The 21,052-nt window shown below is 41.7% G+C and overlaps 1 protein-coding gene across 4 annotated transcripts; it reads left to right on the forward strand.

Annotated features, from left to right (window-relative positions):
- Nucleotides 1-62: 62 nt before the first annotated feature.
- LOC139534562 (palmitoyltransferase ZDHHC21-like) lies at nt 63-19,863 on the forward strand. Of its 4 annotated transcripts, none has more exons than XM_071333784.1 (9): nt 63-176; nt 716-916; nt 1,008-1,106; nt 1,628-1,739; nt 2,107-2,245; nt 2,965-3,081; nt 4,307-4,350; nt 4,621-4,799; nt 19,735-19,863. In XM_071333784.1, exons 2-8 carry the CDS (start codon nt 763-765, stop codon nt 4,763-4,765), a joined length of 810 nt encoding a protein of 269 aa, XP_071189885.1. In that variant the 5' UTR covers nt 63-176; nt 716-762; the 3' UTR covers nt 4,766-4,799; nt 19,735-19,863. The 4 variants fall into 4 exon arrangements, with proteins under 4 accessions (XP_071189885.1, XP_071189886.1, XP_071189884.1 ...); XM_071333785.1 differs by having other exon boundaries at nt 19,732-19,833; XM_071333783.1 differs by lacking the exon at nt 19,735-19,863 and having other exon boundaries at nt 4,621-5,652.
- The last annotated feature ends 1,189 nt before the right edge of the window (nt 19,864-21,052 follow it).

Below are 21,052 nucleotides of genomic sequence, written 5' to 3' on the forward strand. Positions count from 1 at the left end.
AAAATAAGTTCGAACGCAAGTCCAATAGGTGGCAGCAGAACTCATATTTTTGACGGCATATCATTCATCACAGTGTTGCTGCACCTCCACGGAAGTATGTGTGTGCTCATGGTAAAAGAGCGATTGTAAGTGGGTATCCCTCTGAAGTTTAGCAATACACATCCCCAGCTTGATAGGTAGGTGGAGTAACTAAAGTAATGTGATATCTACATTTTGATCGGTTACTGCTATGCTAACTAGTTATCACCAGGTCTAACGTTAGTTATTTACAAATCAAGTTAAATTTCTAGGAAGACCAAGCCCAGCTAGTTAGCTAACGCGTTAGCTACCTGTCAGAATAGCTAGCTAGCAAGGTACAGTAGATAGGCCAACATGTTTAATGTTTCTATATTCTAGTATCTACCTGTATGCTTGACATGATCTACTTTCAGAAAATATGTAGCTGGCTACTAAAGTGTCAGTATGTAAGGTACAATCAGATTGTTTAACTTGTGTTGTTGTGGGTGTGTGTATCTAAGGAGACGTGTTGTGGGGGGTGTACCCTATCTTAATAACTCCTGTACACACCTCAGATAAAAGTCAGAAGAAGTGTATGAGAAAGTGAGATAAAATTGACTGTAAACTCAATGGTTATTGAGAACAGCCTTAACAGGTGCAACCTAACCTATTGATTAACTCTGATCATAAGCTCTAATTTAGCTATCTTTTTTTCCAGGGAGGTTATGACACATTGTCCATCTGTGTCCCAAAGTGACAGGAGCCATGAAGCTTCGGCTGCACTTTGTGATGGACCCCATGGGCTGGTTCTGCACCAGTATGGTTTTCGCCATCTGGCTCTACAACTCCTTCTTCGTCCCCAAGTTGGTGCTACTGCCCCATTTCTATGAGGGGAATATCCCTTGGGCCTTGGTTGTCAGTGAGTATTAATCCCACAGACCAGGTGTTTAGTTCGGTCTGCTTCATCAATGACTTTGACTGCTGTAGTCATCCTGTACCTCTCCTCCTAGGTTACTACTTAGCATCAGCCCTCTGTATGGCTGCACTTTTTAGAGCTTCTACAGCCAATCCTGGCCGACTCACACCCGACCCTCACATCCCTCACTCAGGTAATTTGACATTCCACACCCTCTGTCACAAATACTGATATATAATATAAACTGAGTGTACAAAACATTAAGAACACCTTCTCTGTCCATGACACAAACTGGCCAGGTGAAAGCTATGATCCCTTATTGATGTCCTCCTCAATCAGTGTAGATGAAGGGGAGGAGACAGGTTAAAGAAGGATTTGAAAGGCTTGAGACAATTGAGACATGGATTGTGTGTGTGCCATTGAAAGGGTGAATGGGCAAGACAAATTATTTAAGTGTCTTTGAACGGGGTATGGTAGTAGGTGCAATAACTTTGTCTAGAACTGCAAAGCTGTTGGGTTTTTCACACTGAACAGTTTCCTGTGTGTATCAAGAATGGCCCACCACCCAAAGGACATCTGGGGACGGGGGGTGTAACTCAATATTAGGAAGGTGTCCGTAATGTTTTGTACACTCGGGATAAGGTCCACTGATATGAGGTTTGTTGCCTGGTTCATGGCAAAAGTTTGGTTTCCGACATGGTTACTTTGTTTCAGAGCGAGAGCAGTGGGAAATGTGTACCAAGTGCAACATGAGGAGACCAAAAAGGTCCCACCACTGCAGTCGTTGTGGCCATTGTGTACGTAGAATGGACCACCACTGTCCATGGTAAGACTTCAGACACTTCTATCACTCCCATAGGACATTCAGCTAAACAAGACAGCTCGTTCTGGGGGGGACATTTAGAATTTTCTGTTGCATTAAAAGAGCTGACGGTGATATTGTCAGGGTGTCTTTCACTGAACCGGCCAAGAGAGGGGGACAACTGCACAGTAGTTCGCGCTGCACCTCTTCTCTAGCAGCACCCCCAGGATTGCCATATATTTTAAAAATTGATAGACAGTTCATTGAATGGTTTAGGCTGACATATCTGTTTATCTGCTTGGGAAAATGTGCTTGATATTTGTAATACTTGTAACCTAGGCATTTGAGCAGTCCTGTAAAATGTATTTTTCTCCCTCTTGTCTCCTGGCAGGATCAATAATTGTGTAGGGGAGGACAACCACTGGCTCTTCTTGCAACTCTGTTTTTACACACAGGTCCTCAGTTTGTTCACCCTGGTTCTAGACTTCTGCCAGTTCTATTACTTCCAGCCCTTGACCACATTGGACCAGGTAAAGTCAAGAATGAAAAGTGAGCGCTTTAACGCTAAACTAGAATGAACATTACTGGACAGCTTGGTTTCATGATTTTTTGTTGTTGTAATAGCAATCACAAGGAAGAATTTCGTCATCAACGATTTGGATTACTTTCTAATTCAATTCAAGATTTTCCATATTTCCTTGGAAAGTGTGTAATCAAGCTCTTACAGATAACTGCCTGCCGCACCCCTAAAACAACCCTCCCTTCTATGCCTTGATGATGAACATTTTAATAGAGATGTACATGTACACATTTGCAGCTAAAAGCTGAATTGCAGCATACATAGGCCTACGTAGGCAAATAAACAAAACAGATATTTTTTAAGTTACTGGTATTTCAGATTTCATCAAACCTTTTTCACAGTTCAGCAGCATTGAGCAGTCTCACAAAGTAGGGCAGGCATAGGGCTGTAGTAATATGTCAGTGAGAGTAGGGAAGGTCCCGTTTGACTGGATCGGGTAGATCTGCAACAGAAATGGCCTCGTCTCAGACAACCATGTGCTGTTTTCCTGGGATTTTGCAAGCTTCTGAGCAAAGAATCTGCAGAGATGAGACTCCAAGGTTTGTAAGCAGAGTACATGCAGAGTAGGAGGTGTAGATGGGCAGTATGCTGAATGTGTGAAAGGAGTACGGGAGTATGTACATGGTGCTGTGAAGTTGACTTTGACCTCTTCTGGTTGTACTGTCATAGGAGGCATTCATGGCACGTCATGAGCTCGCCCTGATCCGTGTGTCTGCGATCATGGGTCTGGTGATGATCGGAGGCATGAGCAGCCTCTTCTATACTCAGATGGCTGGCATCCTGACAGTGAGTCAAATCTCTCTCCTGTTTATTTGGATCTCCATTAGCTTTTGCAGAAGCAGCAGCTACTCTTCCTACTGTCTCTTGTTAGAAAATTGTAGTCAAGTAAATATCAACGTATTTGTTATGTATCAAAGTAGCATGTTATGCACTGTTTACACTGCCCATTTCATGCAACCTAGTTCTTTTCTAATTCCGATGTATGCCAATCTGCCTTCAGTTCCATTCAGCTATTGTTACTGGAGTAGTGGGAATATTAGGATGTGTTGGTGAACTTTACCGTGTCCTTGACTGTCATGACTCCTTACCAGATGAGACCTCACCTTTAACCTCTGTGAGTGGATTGACAGGATGTAATGCACCAGCACCAAGGTGTAATAGACTTAACAGCTTACATGTGAGCCCAGCTGCGTAAAACCGTCTTATCTGGACTGCTAAGTCTTTATTTCTATTACTGTCCCTCTGGGTAAACGTGGGGCCTTCTCGTAGCCACACGGACTTTTTCTACTTGATGACATTAAGGGATTGGGGCCTTGAAGGCCTAGTTAGTTTCGTACTTGTCTTGTTGCACAGACCCATGATCAAGCTTAGTAACAGATTTGGTGATTGGCCAAATCCCTACACGTTCAGGTCTCAATGTATAGGTGCATGTCACCAGAGGCCATAGGTTATTTTCAGACAACAAATCCTATGGTAAGGAAGGGAATTGCAGGATGTTGATCAGTTGTTTGTTGTTCACAGAGAAAAACAACCTTTCAGGAATACGTTAAGATGATAACAGCATGTTAACAATTGACAATAACTATGGATAGTCATGTGCTAGTTAGGCTATTTTCTTGTTGATGAAACACGTAGAAATGTCCTTTTCAGAAAACAACTTAATTTGGAAACCTGGGCCTCACAGCACGGGTGGGCAGGTGCATTAATGTCTCCTAATTAGCATGTGGTGTGTTATCTGTTTGGTGTCGCGCTTTGTGTGTAAGGCGTCCATTTGAGGAGATTTACCTGGCTAATTAGTACACATGCAAATATATATTCCAGGACAGCCTGTGATCATGCAAATGACATTTTAGTAATTTAGCGGACGCTCTTATCCAGAGCGACTTACAGGAGCAATTAGTGTTAAGTTCCTTGTTCAAGGGCACATCGGCAGATTTCTTAGCCACCCTACTCAAAGATGTGAAATCTATCAATGTTTAAACTATGTTCCTCTTGTGTTACCGCCTAACAGGACACCACCACTATTGAGAAAATGGCTCACTTCTCAAATGAAATGTAAGTAGCATGGGTTTGTTCCTTTGTGCTGCCTTTGATACAAGGGACAAGAAAATAATTTGCCGGGCTCTGGACAGCCTCTTCACGTTCCGATTTTACTTATCTGATTGGACACAATTTGTCCAGCTAGTTGACAAGTCATTGCAGTACCATTACGTTGAATTAGGTGTTCCACAAGGTTCAGTGTTGGTACCTCTGTTTTTCCATTTTGGGCCCATTCAGACTTGAGATCTGTGCGCACGCTTGTGCACATTATTTTCTCTTTCACAGAGGCGGGTCTGGTGGTGGGTCAAAGAAATCCTGGCAGCGGACTCTGGCCGAGGTGTTTGGCACTACCTGGAAAATCCTGTGGTTCATCCCGTTGAGGAGCAGGCAACCACTGACCTTTCCCCACCACTTCCGCAGTCATGTGTAGATAAGTGGAGCTCTGTCCCACTTCAGTCCAGACGGTAGGCTGCCATCTCCGACAGAGAATACACTATGCACACTCTCAGCACCCCCCACCTGCCTTCACCTCCCTGTTTTGTGCCATCTAAGCTGGTTGGTAGTATTGGTTGGCCAGTGGATACCTTTTCGTCTTTTCCTATAGGAATCACATTGAAAGTGCTTGAACTGGGTCACAAACTTCTGCCACAGTCGAGAGACATTTTACCAAGTGCAACCTAATGCCCTCCCTTATACTTACTAGGGGCTCCATTGTGCTCTGTTGTTACATTGAGGGAACCACTTTAAGGGGAAATTGCTTTTTAAAGGAAACTTTGACAAAAGGGAAATCGCTAAGAACTACAAGTTGATTGTAGGGCCATGTAGACCTTCAAACGATGCTAACTCTAACTCAATAGCCAATAGACAGCCAATTAAAAAATATATATAATTTGTGCCTTCTTCTTGGGACTTATGGTCCATTCATGTGTCATAAATCAACAGTTTCTGCTGTTGTCTGGTGGGCTGTGGCCTGTTGTTTTCAAGATAAAAAATGATTTTTTTTTGTCAATCTCCCAAGTGGTTTGTATACTTGCCTTTTACAGAAGGCTATACAAGTAATTATTTTGGTTAGAAGTTGGATATCAAGTGGTGGGCAAATTGGTTTGTGGATTGCTATAAGAAAGAGTAGTTCCATGATTGAACTGCATTCCATAATGATATTGTAAAAGAGTTCCTCTGCTTGACTTTTCTACCCATATTTTTTAAAGAATGTGTTATGATGCTCCTACCAAAAAGAAATGCCACTAGTAACACCTGATTTGAACAATGTTATAATGCTTCGTACAGAAGGTAAACTTAAAGTTGCCATGAAACTCATTATGTGTCGCATCTTTGATATTTGCTCCATGAACTTTTTTATGAAGGGTTTGAAGGAGAATTTACTCACCTGGCTAAATAAAGTTATATTATGTTCTATTATTATTATATTATGCACTGAAACACAAGGTTTAGTGTACCACAGATCAGGGGTGCAACTTCCACTGGGGACGGGGGGGGGACATACCACCCCCCCGACATATACTGAAGTTGCATTTTTGCCCCCCCCCCCCATTTTATAATTGGAATGTGATACAAAACGAGGTAACGGTGGACTTTAGGACCGTGCGACGCCTCCGAGCGGTCGGGTCGGTTGTTTGGAGTGTTTATCAGACTTTATTATTATTTTTTTTAATCTAATAATAATAATGTCCCCCCCACTTCTAAAACCCAACGTTGTGCCCATGCCACAGATATATGGTAGAGACCGGCAATGAAGGAGACCTTTGCTTGCAACATGACTGTCTGTCATGCATCATTTTGCCATAAACTAGCATGACGCCTAATAATATCTATAATGTCAGCCTTATGAAAGTGTTACGCAGGCCTTATAACAGTTACGCAGGCCTTATGACAGTTACGCGGGCCTTATGACAGTTACGCAGGCCTTATGATCAGGCCCTACACCCAAACAAGGGCACTGCGTTCATCCACCTCTGGCCTGCTCGCCTCCCTACCTCTGAGGAAGTACAGTTCCCGCTCAGCCCAGTCAAAACTGTTCGCTGCTCTGGCACCCCAATGGTGGAACAAACTCCCTCACGACGCCAGGTCAGCGGAGTCAATCACCACCTTCCGGAGACACCTGAAACCCCACCTCTTTAAGGAATACCTAGGATAGGATAAAGTAATCCTTCTAACCCCCCCCCCTTAAAAGAGTTAGATGCACTATTGTAAAGTGGTTGTTCCACTGGATATCATAAGGTGAATGCACCAATTTGTAAGTCGCTCTGGATAAGAGCGTCTGCTAAATGACTTAAATGTAAATGTAAATGTTATGATAGTATTATGCAGGCCTTATGACAGGGTTCAAGTAAAGCGTTACCCAAATATCTTACTGTCAAAGTTGTTAGTTGAATTTCTTAGCCGTCGCAACTCAGTTGCACTGTTTGTTTCTGTAGTTCAGTTGGTAGAGCATGGCACTTGCAATGCCAGGATAGTGGGTACAATTCCCGGGACACCCGTACGTAAAATGTATGCACGCATGACTGTAAGTCACTTTGGATTAGGCGTCTGCTAAATGGTATATATTTTATTTATTATATAGTATAAATAAATAAAAAAGTACAAATGTGTGCACTATTCACATACTGTACCTTACAAAATTGGTTGATAGATAGCTAATTACGTATCGAGCTACAGGGCTTTAACAACCAACCATGACTTATTTTGCATCAACAGTGGTAACCGTGTCTTTATCTCCCACTTTCATTACCATCAATTAGACAAACATCACAGAGTCTTTGTTCATCCATTTTAAAAACATTTTTGCTTCTTGCTTTTTCAAACCTCCACACTGCCTAAAGCCAAATGATTTAACCTTACCAATGACCACAGACTAAGACTAAAAATGTCACAATGTCACAATGAACTGTATCAACATTAATTTCAGGGTATACCAAATAGATGTATTTATATTTATCTGCTGTTGTACACTTGGTTGTAACATTGTTCATAAATCCTCCTCCTACTAAATATACACTGATATACTGTACCTCTGTGTATTTTTTTGTACACATTCCACTTTATTTTTCTACTCAAGTTTTATTTTGTTTTTATGTACATGTTTTCATGACTGTTGAGTCGATTACTTTTGATAATTTGAATATATGATACTAACTTTGAGTTTTCTGAACCTAGTGTGACTTAATTAACCCTATCAGTCCCGAGACCCCAGCAAAAATTTGATTTAAATGTATCTGCATGTACAACCCTTATGTTATCAGGGCTACAAGTAGAACACAAAACTATTTGACATAAATAGTTGCATTCATGAGTTTTATTGACAAATGTAAAAAAAAAAAATATATATAATAATAATAATCAGCCAAAGCAAAAAGCTGATATAAATGAATGTATATGAACACTGTAAGTGCAGAAATTGTTTGCTTACTGGGAAATTAATATCCAACTCGTCAGTGACAACTCTTTGGAGTTTGATAGCAACTATGAGCTTGTTACAGTAGTATAGACACTATGCCCTGGGATTTCCTATGATCTTCTATGTAGAAGAACCCCTTAGCTTCTAATGACTCTTGTGTAACATGTGGGCATCACAGAGCAAAACATTTTACACGTGCGTGTTTGTAAGATTTTTGGCTTTTCATGGGCAGCTTTCAATCGTTTTTATAGCTCAAACTATTCGGACTCATTTTTGTAAAAAGAACCGGTCTGAGCCCCCTCGGGATCCGCCCTTGTCTCACAACACAGCTCTAGTCAGCCCCTGTTAATCACACAGACTAGTGGTATCTACGGATGCAGAAGAAATAGATTAATCCAATGGTGAAACCCAGAAGTCTGTAGCTCAAACACACTATGTTTAAAAGGGTCTAGAAGTCCAAAACGCCCCGGCATTACGGTGGGACTCATTAGGTTAGTGGAGTCTCAGAACACTGTTTATGTTAGTATCTAGACATTGATTGATGTTGAATTGTTTTCATGTTAATTGTGAGGACAGCTGCTGTCAATTGTCTGTCATACTTGTAGTTTCTTTGATTGTTCGTAAATGGTAGTGGACACTGAATTCTTTCTTTTTTATAACAATATTGTCTTTAATTTTAATTTCCTGGTTGGCATTGTGTTGATTTGTATGTTTTATACTTCATACTTTCTTCATCATATAGTATGCATTATATATAGGATAAGGGGAATGTTAATGTTGCATTAATGCAAAGTACATGTTTTTCGTTTACACTTGAAGTATCTGTCAATGCATTGCACATCACCAATAGGAGTTCTACCAACAACTGTCTTGAACCATAGATGTATTTGAAAAAAATATTTGTTAACACTACAACTGTTGCTTACAGAATCACCAACCTACTTTGGCGTCTAACAAGGGCCTTTTGTGAGGATCTGTATCCTCACTATGTCCCACAGGGCTGAGTGCTGAGTCCCCTGCTGTTCTCCATGTACAGTGCCTTCAGAAAGTATCACACCCCTGGACTTTTTCCACATTTTGTTGTTACAAAGTGGGATTCAAATTGATTTAATTGTCATTTTTTTTGTCAACAATCTACACAAAATACTCTGTCAAACTGGGGGAAAAAGTATACCATTTGTATAAATAAAAAAATAGATATATAATAGAAAATAATAATAAAACTGTAATATCTTGCTTAGATAAGTATTCAACCCCCTGAGTTAATACATGTTAGAATCACCTTTGGCATTGATTACAGCTGTGAGTCCTTCTGGGTAAGTCTCTTAGAGCTTTCCACACCTTGATTCTGCAACATTTGCCCATTTTGTTATTTTCAAAATTCTTTAAGCTCTGTCAAATTAGTTATTGATCATTGCTTGACAACCATTTTCAGGTCTTGCCATAGATTTTCCTACAGATTTAAGTCAAAACTGTAACTCAGCCACTCAGGAACATTCACTGTCTTCTTGGTAAGCAACTCCAGGGTAATGTAGATTTGGCCTTGTGTTTTAGGTTATTGTCCTGCTGAAAGGTGTATTCATCTCCCAGTGTTTGGTGGAAAGCAGACTGAACCAGGTTTTCCTCTAGGATTTTGCCTGTGCTTAGCTCCATCCCCATTTCTTTTTTTATATTGAAAAACTCCCCAGTCCTTAACCATTACAAGCATACCCATAACATGATACAGCCACCATTATGCTTGAACGTATGGATACTGGTTCTCAGTAATGCGGTGTATTGGATTTGCCCCAAACATAACACTTTTTGTTCAGGACAAAAAGTAAATTGCTTTGCCAAATGTTTTGCACTGTTACTTTAGTGCCTTGTTAAAACCAGATGCATGTTTTGGAATCTTTTTTTATTCTGAGCAGGCTTCCTTTTTTTCACTCTGTAAATTAGGTACATATTGTGGAGTAACTACAATGTTGTTGATCCATCCTCAGTTTTCTCCCATCACAGCCATTAAACTCTGTGACTGTTTTGAAGTCACCATTGGCCTCTTGGTGAAATCCCTGAGCGTTTTCCTTCATCTCCAGCAACTGCGTTAGGAAGGACGCCTGTATCTTTGTAGTGACTGGGTGTATTGATACACCATCCAAAGTGTAATTAATAACTTCATCATGCTCAATGTCTATTATTTTTGTAGTTATTTTTACCCATCTACCACTAGGTGCCCTTCTTTGTGAGGCATTGGTAAACCTCCCTGGTCTTTGTGGTTTAATCTGTGTTTGAAATGTACTGCTCGACAGGGATCCTACAGATAATTGTATGTGTGTGCTACGGAGATGAGGTAGTCAATGATTTAAAAAAATAATAATGTTAACCACTTATTACACACAATGAGTCCATGCATCTTATGTCCCTTGTTAAGCACACATTTACTCCTGAACTTATTTAGGCTTGCCATAACAAAGGGGTTGAATACTTATTGACTGAAGACATTTCAGCTTTAGATTTTTTATTAATTTGTAAACATTTCAAGAAACAGAATTCCACTTTGACATTATGGGGTGTGTAGGCCAGTAACACAAAATCTAAATGTAATCCATTTTAAAACCAGGCTGTAACACAACAAAATGCGGAAAAAGTAGGGGGTGTGAATACTTTCTGAAGTCACTGTAGGGGCCAATTCTGACCAAACCCTCCCCCCTAACTTAATCACTTGGTGGTGTGTTGTCTTATGTCATGTAATGTACCAGTTCTGCTGTAGTCATTGGACTTCCTACTACTGCACTCCATTATGTGCCTTGATGTTGGGATTTTGCACTTTTTTATTTTGTTTTGGTAAGGAAATTGGCATTAACATTTGCCATTGACATGGATCTACTAAATGTTTTATTTTATTTTGTTGTTTAACCTCCTTATTAGAATCAACGTTTAATAACTTGCTCTAGATAAGAGTACCTCCTGCTGAATGACTCAAATGTAGGAACAACTAGGAAGGAGAGACCACGTTAAGTCTATTGTAGTTTTAAATCTAATTTAATTGGCATAGACGAGTCACGCATGTTCAAAGATAAACATTTACACATTGTTTGCTGCTCTTATATTTAAAAAAATAAGCTGTAATATTTCACGGTTAGAGATTTCAGCTTGAAGGACCAAAGTTGTGCTGACTCGTACGTTTTGCTATTTGATTCTCATTAGGCCTTTTGTGCGGCAACAACTTTTCTTTCTCACTGTAATTAGGGAGAATGCATGTGTTGTGCATACAGCATTTATATCTTCCTGACTGTTGTGTAATGAATTGGACTCTAACCGGACATCAAGACATAGACTTGGGGATGTATTAGAATTTATAGAGGCTTGAAGCTTAATAAGCTTTTGTCCCCAGGAGGTTGCAATAAGCTGGAATTGAATTTAACTGTATCTCAATTACTCTACTCAATGCTGATGTCTCCATACGCAACATAATATATATATTTAAAGGAAATGTCTCTAAGATGTTGATGGGCCACCTATACGCCATTACAGTTTTTTTATTGCACTTATAATACATATACTGAACAAAAATATAAATGCAACAATTTCAACGATTTTACTGAGTTACAGTTCATTTAAGGAAATCAGTCAATTGAAGTTAATTAATTAGGCCCTAATCTATGGGTTTCACATGACTGGGCCGGGGCGCAGCCATGGGTAGGCCTGGGAGGGTATAGGCCCACCCACTTGGGAGCCAGGCCCAACCAATCAGAATTAGTTTTGCCCACAAAAGGGCTTTATTACAGACAGAAATACTCCTCAGTTTCATCAGCTGTCCGGTTGACTGGTCTCAGACAATCCCGCAGGTGAAGAAGCCGGATGTGGAGGTACTGGGCTGGCGTGGTTACACATGATCTGCGGTTGTGAGGCCGGTTGGACGTACTGCCAAATTCTCTAGAGAAATTAACATTCAGTTCTTTGGCAACAGCTCTGGTGGACATTCCTGCAGTCAGCATACCAATTGCACGCTCCCTGAACACTTGAGACATCTGTGGCTTTGTGTTTTGTGACAAAACTGCACATTTTAGAGTGGCCTTTTATTATCCCAAAAAGTTTTTTTTTTAATTGTTCAGTTCAAATATCTTTTGGGAACATGTAAGGAGAGAAATAATGTGAAGTTAATGTACAAATGTTGAATATTAATTTATCTGGGTTATAATATATACATTTTATTTTACCATATGTTTTAATCATGGGGAATATAAATGCTGCCAAGAGTTATTATCATGTATTAAATAAATGGTGTAACAAAGTTCTGAAATGGGTTTTATTGTTGTTTCTTACGTGATCATTTCTGTACAGCAGGGGTGGTCGACTGCTCCTGGGTGTGCAGGCTTTCACTCCAACCCTGCTAAAACACACCTGGTTCTACTAATCACTTACTCAATCAGGTGTTGGAATAAGGTTGGAGCAAAAGCCTGCACACCCAAAGACATTGAGGAAGGATAAACTTAACAGACCTCTTGTCTTGGTCACACAATGTGTTTCCAGTCTCTGCTGGCAAGGCCGATAATGCCCTCTCCTGGCCATTAACCCCTGTACGTTCAGTAAAAACAGGCTGGCCAATAACCCCTGTACGTTCAGTAAAACAGGCTGGCCATTAACCCCTGTACGTTCAGTAAAACAGGCTGGCCATTAACCCCTGTACGTTCAGTAAAACAGGCTGGCCAATAACCCCTGTACGTTCAGTAAAACAGGCTGGCCAGTAACCCCTGTACATTCAGTAAAACAGGCTGGCCAATAACCCTTGTACGTTCAGTAAAACAGGCTGGCCATTAACCCTTGTACGTTCAGTAAAACAGCCTGGCCAATAACCCCTGTACGTTCAGTAGAACAGGCTGGCCGTTAACCCTTGTACGTTCAATAGAACAGGCTGGCCGTTAACCCCCGTACGTTCAGTAGAGCAGGCTAGCCATTAACCCTTGTACATTCAGTAGAGCAGGCTGGCCATTAACCCTTCTACGTTCAGTAGAGCAGGCTGGCCATTAACCCTTGTACATTCAGTAGAGCAGGCTGGCCATTAACCCTTGTACATTCAGTAGAGCAGGCTGGCCATTTAACCCTTGTACATTCAGTAGAGCAGGCTGGCCATTAACCCTTCTACGTTCAGTAGAGCAGGCTGGCCGTTAACCCCTGTACATTCAGTAGAGCAGGCTGGCCATTAACCCTTGTACATTCAGTAGAGCAGGCTGGCCATTAACCCTTCTACGTTCAGTAGAGCAGGCTGGCCATTAACCCTTGTACATTCAGTAGAGCAGGCTGGCCATTAACCCTTGTACATTCAGTAGAGCAGGCTGGCCATTTAACCCTTGTACATTCAGTAGAGCAGGCTGGCCATTAACCCTTCTACGTTCAGTAGAGCAGGCTGGCCGTTAACCCCTGTACATTCAGTAGAGCAGGCTGGCCATTAACCCTTGTACATTCAGTAGAGCAGGCTGGCCGTTAACCGTTCTACGTTCAGTAGAGCAGGCTGGCCGTTAACCCTTGTACATTCAGTAGAGCAGGATGGCCGTTAACCCTTCTACGTTCAGTAGAGCAGGCTGGCCGCTGACCCCTGTACATTCAGTAGAGCAGGCTGGCCGTTAACCCCCGTACGTTCAGTAGAGCAGGCTAGCCGTTAACCCTTGTACGTTCAATAGAACAGGCTGGCCGTTAACCCCCGTACGTTCAGTAGAGCAGGCTAGCCATTAACCCTTGTACATTCAGTAGAGCAGGCTGGCCATTAACCCTTGTACATTCAGTAGAGCAGGCTGGCCATTTAACCCTTGTACATTCAGTAGAGCAGGCTGGCCATTAACCCTTCTACGTTCAGTAGAGCAGGCTGGCCATTAACCCTTGTACATTCAGTAGAGCAGGCTGGCCATTAACCCTTGTACATTCAGTAGAGCAGGCTGGCCATTTAACCCTTGTACATTCAGTAGAGCAGGCTGGCCATTAACCCTTCTACGTTCAGTAGAGCAGGCTGGCCGTTAACCGTTCTACGTTCAGTAGAGCAGGCTGGCCATTAACCCTTGTACATTCAGTAGAGCAGGCTGGCCATTAACCCTTGTACATTCAGTAGAGCAGGCTGGCCATTTAACCCTTGTACATTCAGTAGAGCAGGCTGGCCATTTAACCCTTGTACATTCAGTAGAGCAGGCTGGCCATTAACCCTTCTACGTTCAGTAGAGCAGGCTGGCCGTTAACCCTTCTACGTTCAGTAGAGCAGGCTGGCCATTAACCCTTGTACATTCAGTAGAGCAGGCTGGCCATTAACCCTTGTACATTCAGTAGAGCAGGCTTGCCATTTAACCCTTGTACATTCAGTAGAGCAGGCTGGCCATTTAACCCTTGTACATTCAGTAGAGCAGGCTGGCCATTAACCCTTCTACGTTCAGTAGAGCAGGCTGGCCGTTAACCGTTCTACGTTCAGTAGAGCAGGCTGGCCGTTAACCCTTCTACGTTCAGTAGAGCAGGCTGGCCATTAACCCTTCTACGTTCAGTAGAGCAGGCTGGCCGCTGACCCCTGTACATTCAAGTTCTTAAATGTCTATGTCATTATGATCTTCCTGGTTATTTAAATGAAGTATACATAAAAATAGATAATGTAATTATCTATAAAGCTGTTATGTCACATGTATGTAGTGGTTATAGGTGTGTGATGTAGTTATGACTGACTGTTCACTGTTTGAATGACTTCATACGTAAGATGACCATGGTGTAACTATGGTGTCCTAAAATTCAATAAAATAATATGTGGGTCCTCCTACATTGTCCGTTGTCCCTATCCCCCCGGTCCAAACAACTCAATGAAGTGTTCATAATGTGTGCATGATCCGTGAATTTAATTTATGCCACCATTGTTGGTGGCAACATGTATGGCACACGTTCCTCGCAAACTCTGATGACTTGTGCCTTTTGGATGCCCCAAGCAAAACTGACATAGAGGTCATTTCTGTCTTTTAAATTTACAAAGTTAAATGTTTCATACTTAAGTGTATGGGTACTGTGGGGCTATTCTCTAATCCAGTGACATTACAATTTACCTTAATGTTTTATTTCTTCTGACTAAATCTTACCTTTTTGTTTATTTCTAAATGTTGTATTTACTTTAGGAAATAACAGGTGCAAACTTTGTACCTAGTGCAATTTTTTTTTTTTAAAGTCTGGTCCCAAGAAGACTTGACATTTAGCAGACGCTCTTATCCAGAGCGATTAAGTGAGTCCATACATTTCTGTACTGGTCCCCCGTGGGAATCAAACCCACAACCCTGGCGTTGCAAGTACCATGCTCTACCTACTGAGCCACACGGGACCAGACAAATCCCTTTTGCGAATTAATATTCAGATAATGACATGGATTTTTATGAACCAATTTAACTTTGGTGTAACATTGACATTGAAACATACCCTATATAACCATGCTTAGACATGTCCACATATGTTGTGTATGTCTGAGTGAACTTACAAAGTCACTGATGAAGATGAGATGGGCCTACTTCTTACCCATCACGAGTGGTCGATGCCAATGGCATATTTCTTTAAGTAATTATATGATATGAAAATGTTCTACCTAGAGTCCATGTTAAATTATTTCCTTAATCTCTGGCCCTGCTTCGTCAAGTGGACTAATTAAACAAGTGGGCCACCTGTTACCAGTACAGGAGAGGACATCTGGCTGAACAAAAGAAACAATTATAGGCTTGATATAAACATAACTAAAGCGTGGAGGATGCAAGCCATGCCTACGTAGAGCTTTATTAGGAGTATGATTGGAGGCATTACTGCCACAAATGGCTCTGCTCCATTTCACCGCACCTAGATTAGGATTAAGTATGTGATAGACATGTCAAACATCTTTACATTTTTTTAATTGGTAATTAATCGCAGACAGTCTCTTTTTAAAAACTTCAGGTCTCTTTGTTTCCAGGTGGGTCAAATGCATGCTATATGACAAATGCTGGGCAGCACTCTGTCTGCTTGCCACATAATTATGGCATAGAAACGGCTGGTGATACTTTGCTAATAGAATTTATGATGTGCTCTTTATTTCCGTTGGTAAACAAAAAAACTTCCAAAACATGTACTACACATAAAAATGTTTTGGTCCGTTTAATTTATCTACAATATGCATCTAGTAGTGTGTTGGAATTGCCTTGACATTAATTATATTTCCAACAATGTTTTATTAATTCTAACACAGTTATCTTCAAAGAAAATCATAGCCAAAACAACCAACATGTCGCATCTCCATAAAAATGAAACATGTTGTGCCTTCTCACAAGAGCAACGACATAGAACTTTCCATGACCAGCATGAATGTCAGAGGTTCAAAAGTATATCCACAAACCTGCAATCTTTAAAATGCCATGGCTACTTGACAGAAAATGTGTGATTTAATCAACTGTTTTTTATGTAGGACACAATGTTTACTTGATACCAGTTGCTTTGAATCACATTCATTGAGGTGCAGTAAAAGGTTATGTGGTTTTAAAAGTGGGTTTCTTCTTCATTACTGTGTCTCCATTAGCAGGTGGTACTAAAAGTGGGGTTTCTTCTTCATTACTGTGTCTCCATTAGCAGGTGGTACTAAAAGTGGGGTTTCTTCTTCAATACTGTGTCTCCATTAGCAGGTGGTTCTAAAAGTGGGGTTTCTTCTTCAATACTGTGTCTCCATTAGCAGGTGGTTCTAAAAGTGGGGTTTCTTCTTCATTACTGTGTCTCCATTAGCAGGTGGTTCTAAAAGTGGGGTTTCTTCTTCATTACTGTGTCTCCATTAGCAGGTGGTTCTAAAAGTGGGGTTTCTTCTTCAATACTGTGTCTCCATTAGCAGGTGGTTCTAAAAGTGGGGTTTCTTCTTCATTACTGTGTCTCCATTAGCAGGTGGTTCTAAAAGTGGGGTTTCTTCTTCATTACTGTGTCTCCATTAGCAGGTGGTACTAAAAGTGGGGTTTCTTCTTCATTACTGTGTCTCCATTAGCAGGTGGTTCTAAAAGTGGGGTTTCTTCTTCAATACTGTGTCTCCATTAGCAGGTGGTTCTAAAAGTGAGGAGGCTGCTGCAATTCGACTGTGTCACCAAAAGCACGTCACAGGCTTCTACAGAGTGCACAATCGAGAGCATCCTGTCGGGCTGTATCACCGCCTGGTACGGCAACTGGCTCCGCCCACAACCGTAAGGCTCTCCTTAGCAGGTGTACTGTGAGGTCTGCACATTACGCATCACCGGTGGCAAACTACCTGCCCTCCAGTGACATCTCTACACCACCCGATGTCTACAGGAGCAGGCCGTACTAGATCAGTCAGGTGTATCAACAACCACCCGAGCCACTGCCTGTTCACCCCGCTGGTCATCCAGAAGTGCGAGTGTCTTCTTCAGTACCGGTGTCATCCATTAGCAGGGACCGAGAGACTGAAAAGCGAGGCTTCTATCTTCAAGGCCGTCAGACTCCGTTAAACAGCCACCACTAACATTTAGTGGCCGCTGCTTCAACATTACTGTGTCTCAACTCGCAGCCGCTTCTAATAAGTGGGGATTGCTGCGACATTACTGTGTCTAAATGTAGCACGTAGCCGCTTCTAAACAGTGGGGCTTCATCTTCATATACTGTGTACATACCACTAGCAGGTACTCATCTCATAGTGTAGTATGTATATACATGTACTGTATATCCATTAGCACGTGCATCTAAAAGTGCCATCTCTTATGTCAACACTGTGTATCCACTAGCCACGTGGTTAAACTATGCCACTTTATGTTTACATACCCTACATTACTCATCTCATATGTATAGACTGTACACTATACCATCTACTGCATCTTGCCTATGCCGTTCCGTACCATCACTCATTCATATATCTTTATGTACAGTATTCTTTATCCCTTTACACTTGTGTGTCCATAAGGCAGGTGGTTCTGGAATTGTGGGGTTAGATTACTTCAGTACTGTGTCTCCATTACTGCAGTGTCGGAACTAGAAGCACAAGCATTTCGCTACACTCGCATTAACATCTGCTAACCATGTGTATGTGACAAATAAAATTTGATTTGATTTAAGTGGGGTTTCTTCTTCATTACTGTGTCTCCATTAGCAGGTGGTTCTAAAAGTGGGGTTTCTTCTTCAATACTGTGTCTCCATTAGCAGGTGGTACTAAAAGTGGGGTTTCTTCTTCATTACTGTGTCTCCATTAGCAGGTGGTTCTAAAAGTGGGGTTTCTTCTTCAATACTGTGTCTCCATTAGCAGGTGGTTCTAAAAGTGGGGTTTCTTCTTCAATACTGTGTCTCCATTAGCAGGTGGTACTAAAAGTGGGGTTTCTTCTTCATTACTGTGTCTCCATTAGCAGGTGGTTCTAAAAGTGGGGTTTCTTCTTCATTACTGTGTCTCCATTAGCAGGTGGTTCTAAAAGTGGGGTTTCTTCTTCATTACTGTGTCTCCATTAGCAGGTGGTTCTAAAAGTGGGGTTTCTTCTTCATTACTGTGTCTCCATTAGCAGGTGGTTCTAAAAGTGGGGTTTCTTCTTCAATACTGTGTCTCCATTAGCAGGTGGTACTAAAAGTGGGGTTTCTTCTTCATTACTGTGTCTCCATTAGCAGGTGGTTCTAAAAGTGGGGTTTCTTCTTCATTACTGTGTCTCCATTAGCAGGTGGTTCTAAAAGTGGGGTTTCTTCTTCATTACTGTGTCTCCATTAGCAGGTGGTTCTAAAAGTGGGGTTTCTTCTTCATTACTGTGTCTCCATTAGCAGGTGGTTCTAAAAGTGGGGTTTCTTCTTCATTACTGTGTCTCCATTAGCAGGTGGTTCTAAAAGTGGGGTTTCTTCTTCATTACTGTGTCTCCATTAGCAGGTGGTTCTAAAAGTGGGGTTTCTTCTTCATTACTGTGTCTCCATTAGCAGGTGGTTCTAAAAGTGGGGTTTCTTCTTCAATACTGTGTCTCCATTAGCAGGTGGTTCTAAAAGTGGGGTTTCTTCTTCATTACTGTGTCTCCATTAGCAGGTGGTTCTAGAAGTGGGGTTTCTTCTTCATTACTGTGTCTCCATTAGCAGGTGGTTCTAAAAGTGGGGTTTCTTCTTCAATACTGTGTCTCCATTAGCAGGTGGTTCTAAAAGTGGGGTTTCTTCTTCATTACTGTGTCTCCATTAGCAGGTGGTACTAAAAGTGGGGTTTCTTCTTCATTACTGTGTCTCCATTAGCAGGTGGTTCTAAAAGTGGGGTTTCTTCTTCAATACTGTGTCTCCATTAGCAGGTGGTTCTAAAAGTGGGGTTTCTTCTTCATTACTGTGTCTCCATTAGCAGGTGGTTCTAAAAGTGGGGTTTCTTCATTACTGTGTCTCCATTAGCAGGTGGTTCTAAAAGTGGGGTTTCTTCATTACTGTGTCTCCATTAGCAGGTGGTTCTAAAAGTGGGGTTTCTTCTTCATTACTGTGTCTCCATTAGCAGGTGGTTCTAAAAGTGGGGTTTCTTCTTCAATACTGTGTCTCCATTAGCAGGTGGTTCTAAAAGTGGGGTTTCTTCTTCATTACTGTGTCTCCATTAGCAGGTGGTTCTAAAAGTGGGGTTTCTTCATTACCGTGTTTCCATTAGCAGGTGGTACTAAAAGTGGGGTTTCTTCTTCATTACTGTGTCTCCATTAGCAGGTGGTTCTAAAAGTGGGGTTTCTTCTTCAATACTGTGTCTCCATTAGCAGGTGGTTCTAAAAGTGGGGTTTCTTCTTCATTACTGTGTCTCCATTAGCAGGTGGTTCTAAAAGTGGGGTTTCTTCTTCATTACTGTGTCTCCATTAGCAGGTGGTTCTAAAAGTGGGGTTTCTTCTTCATTACTGTGTCTCCATTAGCAGGTGGTTCTAAAAGTGGGGTTTCTTCTTCATTACTGTGTCTCCATTAGCAGGTGGTTCTAAAAGTGGGGTTTCTTCTTCATTACTGTGTCTCCATTAGCAGGTGGTTCTAAAAGTGGGGTTTCTTCTTCAATACTGTGTCTCCATTAGCAGGTGGTTCTAAAAGGAGGAGGCTGAAGAAATTCGGCTTGTCACCAAAAGCACTCACAAACTTCTACAGATGCACAATCGAGAGCATCCTGTCGGGCTGTATCACCGCCTGGTACGGCAACTGCTCCGCCCACAACCGTAAGGCTCTCCAGAGGGTAGTGAGGTCTGCACAACGCATCACCGGGGGCAAACTACCTGCCCTCCAGGACACCTACACCACCCGATGTCACAGGAAGGCCATACAGATCATCAAGGACAACAACCACCCGAGCCACTGCCTGTTCACCCCGCTATCATCCAGAAGGCGAGGTCAGTACAGGTGTCATCAATAGCAGGGACCGAGAGACTGAAAAACAGCTTCTATCTCAAGGCCATCAGACTCCGTTAAACAGCCACCACTAACATTTAGTGGCCGCTGCTTCAACATTACTGTATCTCAACTCGCAGCCACTTCTAATAAGTGGGAATTGATGGAAATTCATGTAAAAATGTATCACTAGCCACTTTAAACAAGTGCCACTTAATAGTAATGTTTACATATCTTACATTACTGTGTCTCCATTATGCAGGTATGTATCTAAAAGTGGGGTATATCATTCACTGCATACTTGCTGTCTCCATGTAGCAGGTGGTATCTAAAAGTGGGGTTTAAACTATGCTTCATTACTGTGTACATACCATTAGCAGGTGGTCATCTAATAAGTGTGGGTTGTACTTCTATTACCGTGTCTCCATTAGCAGGTGGTCCTAAAAGTGGGGTTTCTTCATTCATTCACTGTGTCTCCATGTAGCAGGTGGTTCTAAAAGTGGGGTTTCCTCTTCACTACTTGTGTCTCCATTAGGCAGGTGGTTCTAAAATTGTGGGGTTTCATCTACATTACTGTGTCTCCATTACTGCAGTGTCGGTACTAAAAGTGCGAGTTTCTTCTTCACTACTGTGTCTCGCATTAGCAGGTGGTTCTAACAAGTGGGGTTTCTGTCAATTACCGTGTCTCCATTAGCAGGTGGTACTAAAAGTGGGGTTTCTTCTTCATTACTGTGTCTCCATTAGCAGGTGGTTCTAAAAGTGGGGTTTCTTCTTCAATACTGTGTCTCCATTAGCAGGTGGTACTAAAAGTGGGGTTTCTTCTTCATTACTGTGTCTCCATTAGCAGGTGGTTCTAAAAGTGGGGTTTCTTCTTCAATACTGTGTCTCCATTAGCAGGTGGTTCTAAAAGTGGGGTTTCTTCTTCATTACTGTGTCTCCATTAGCAGGTGGTACTAAAAGTGGGGTTTCTTCTTCATTACTGTGTCTCCATTAGCAGGTGGTTCTAAAAGTGGG

Source organism: Salvelinus alpinus, chromosome 11 (genome assembly GCF_045679555.1).
Source record: "Salvelinus alpinus chromosome 11, SLU_Salpinus.1, whole genome shotgun sequence".
NCBI lineage: Eukaryota > Metazoa > Chordata > Actinopteri > Salmoniformes > Salmonidae > Salvelinus > Salvelinus alpinus.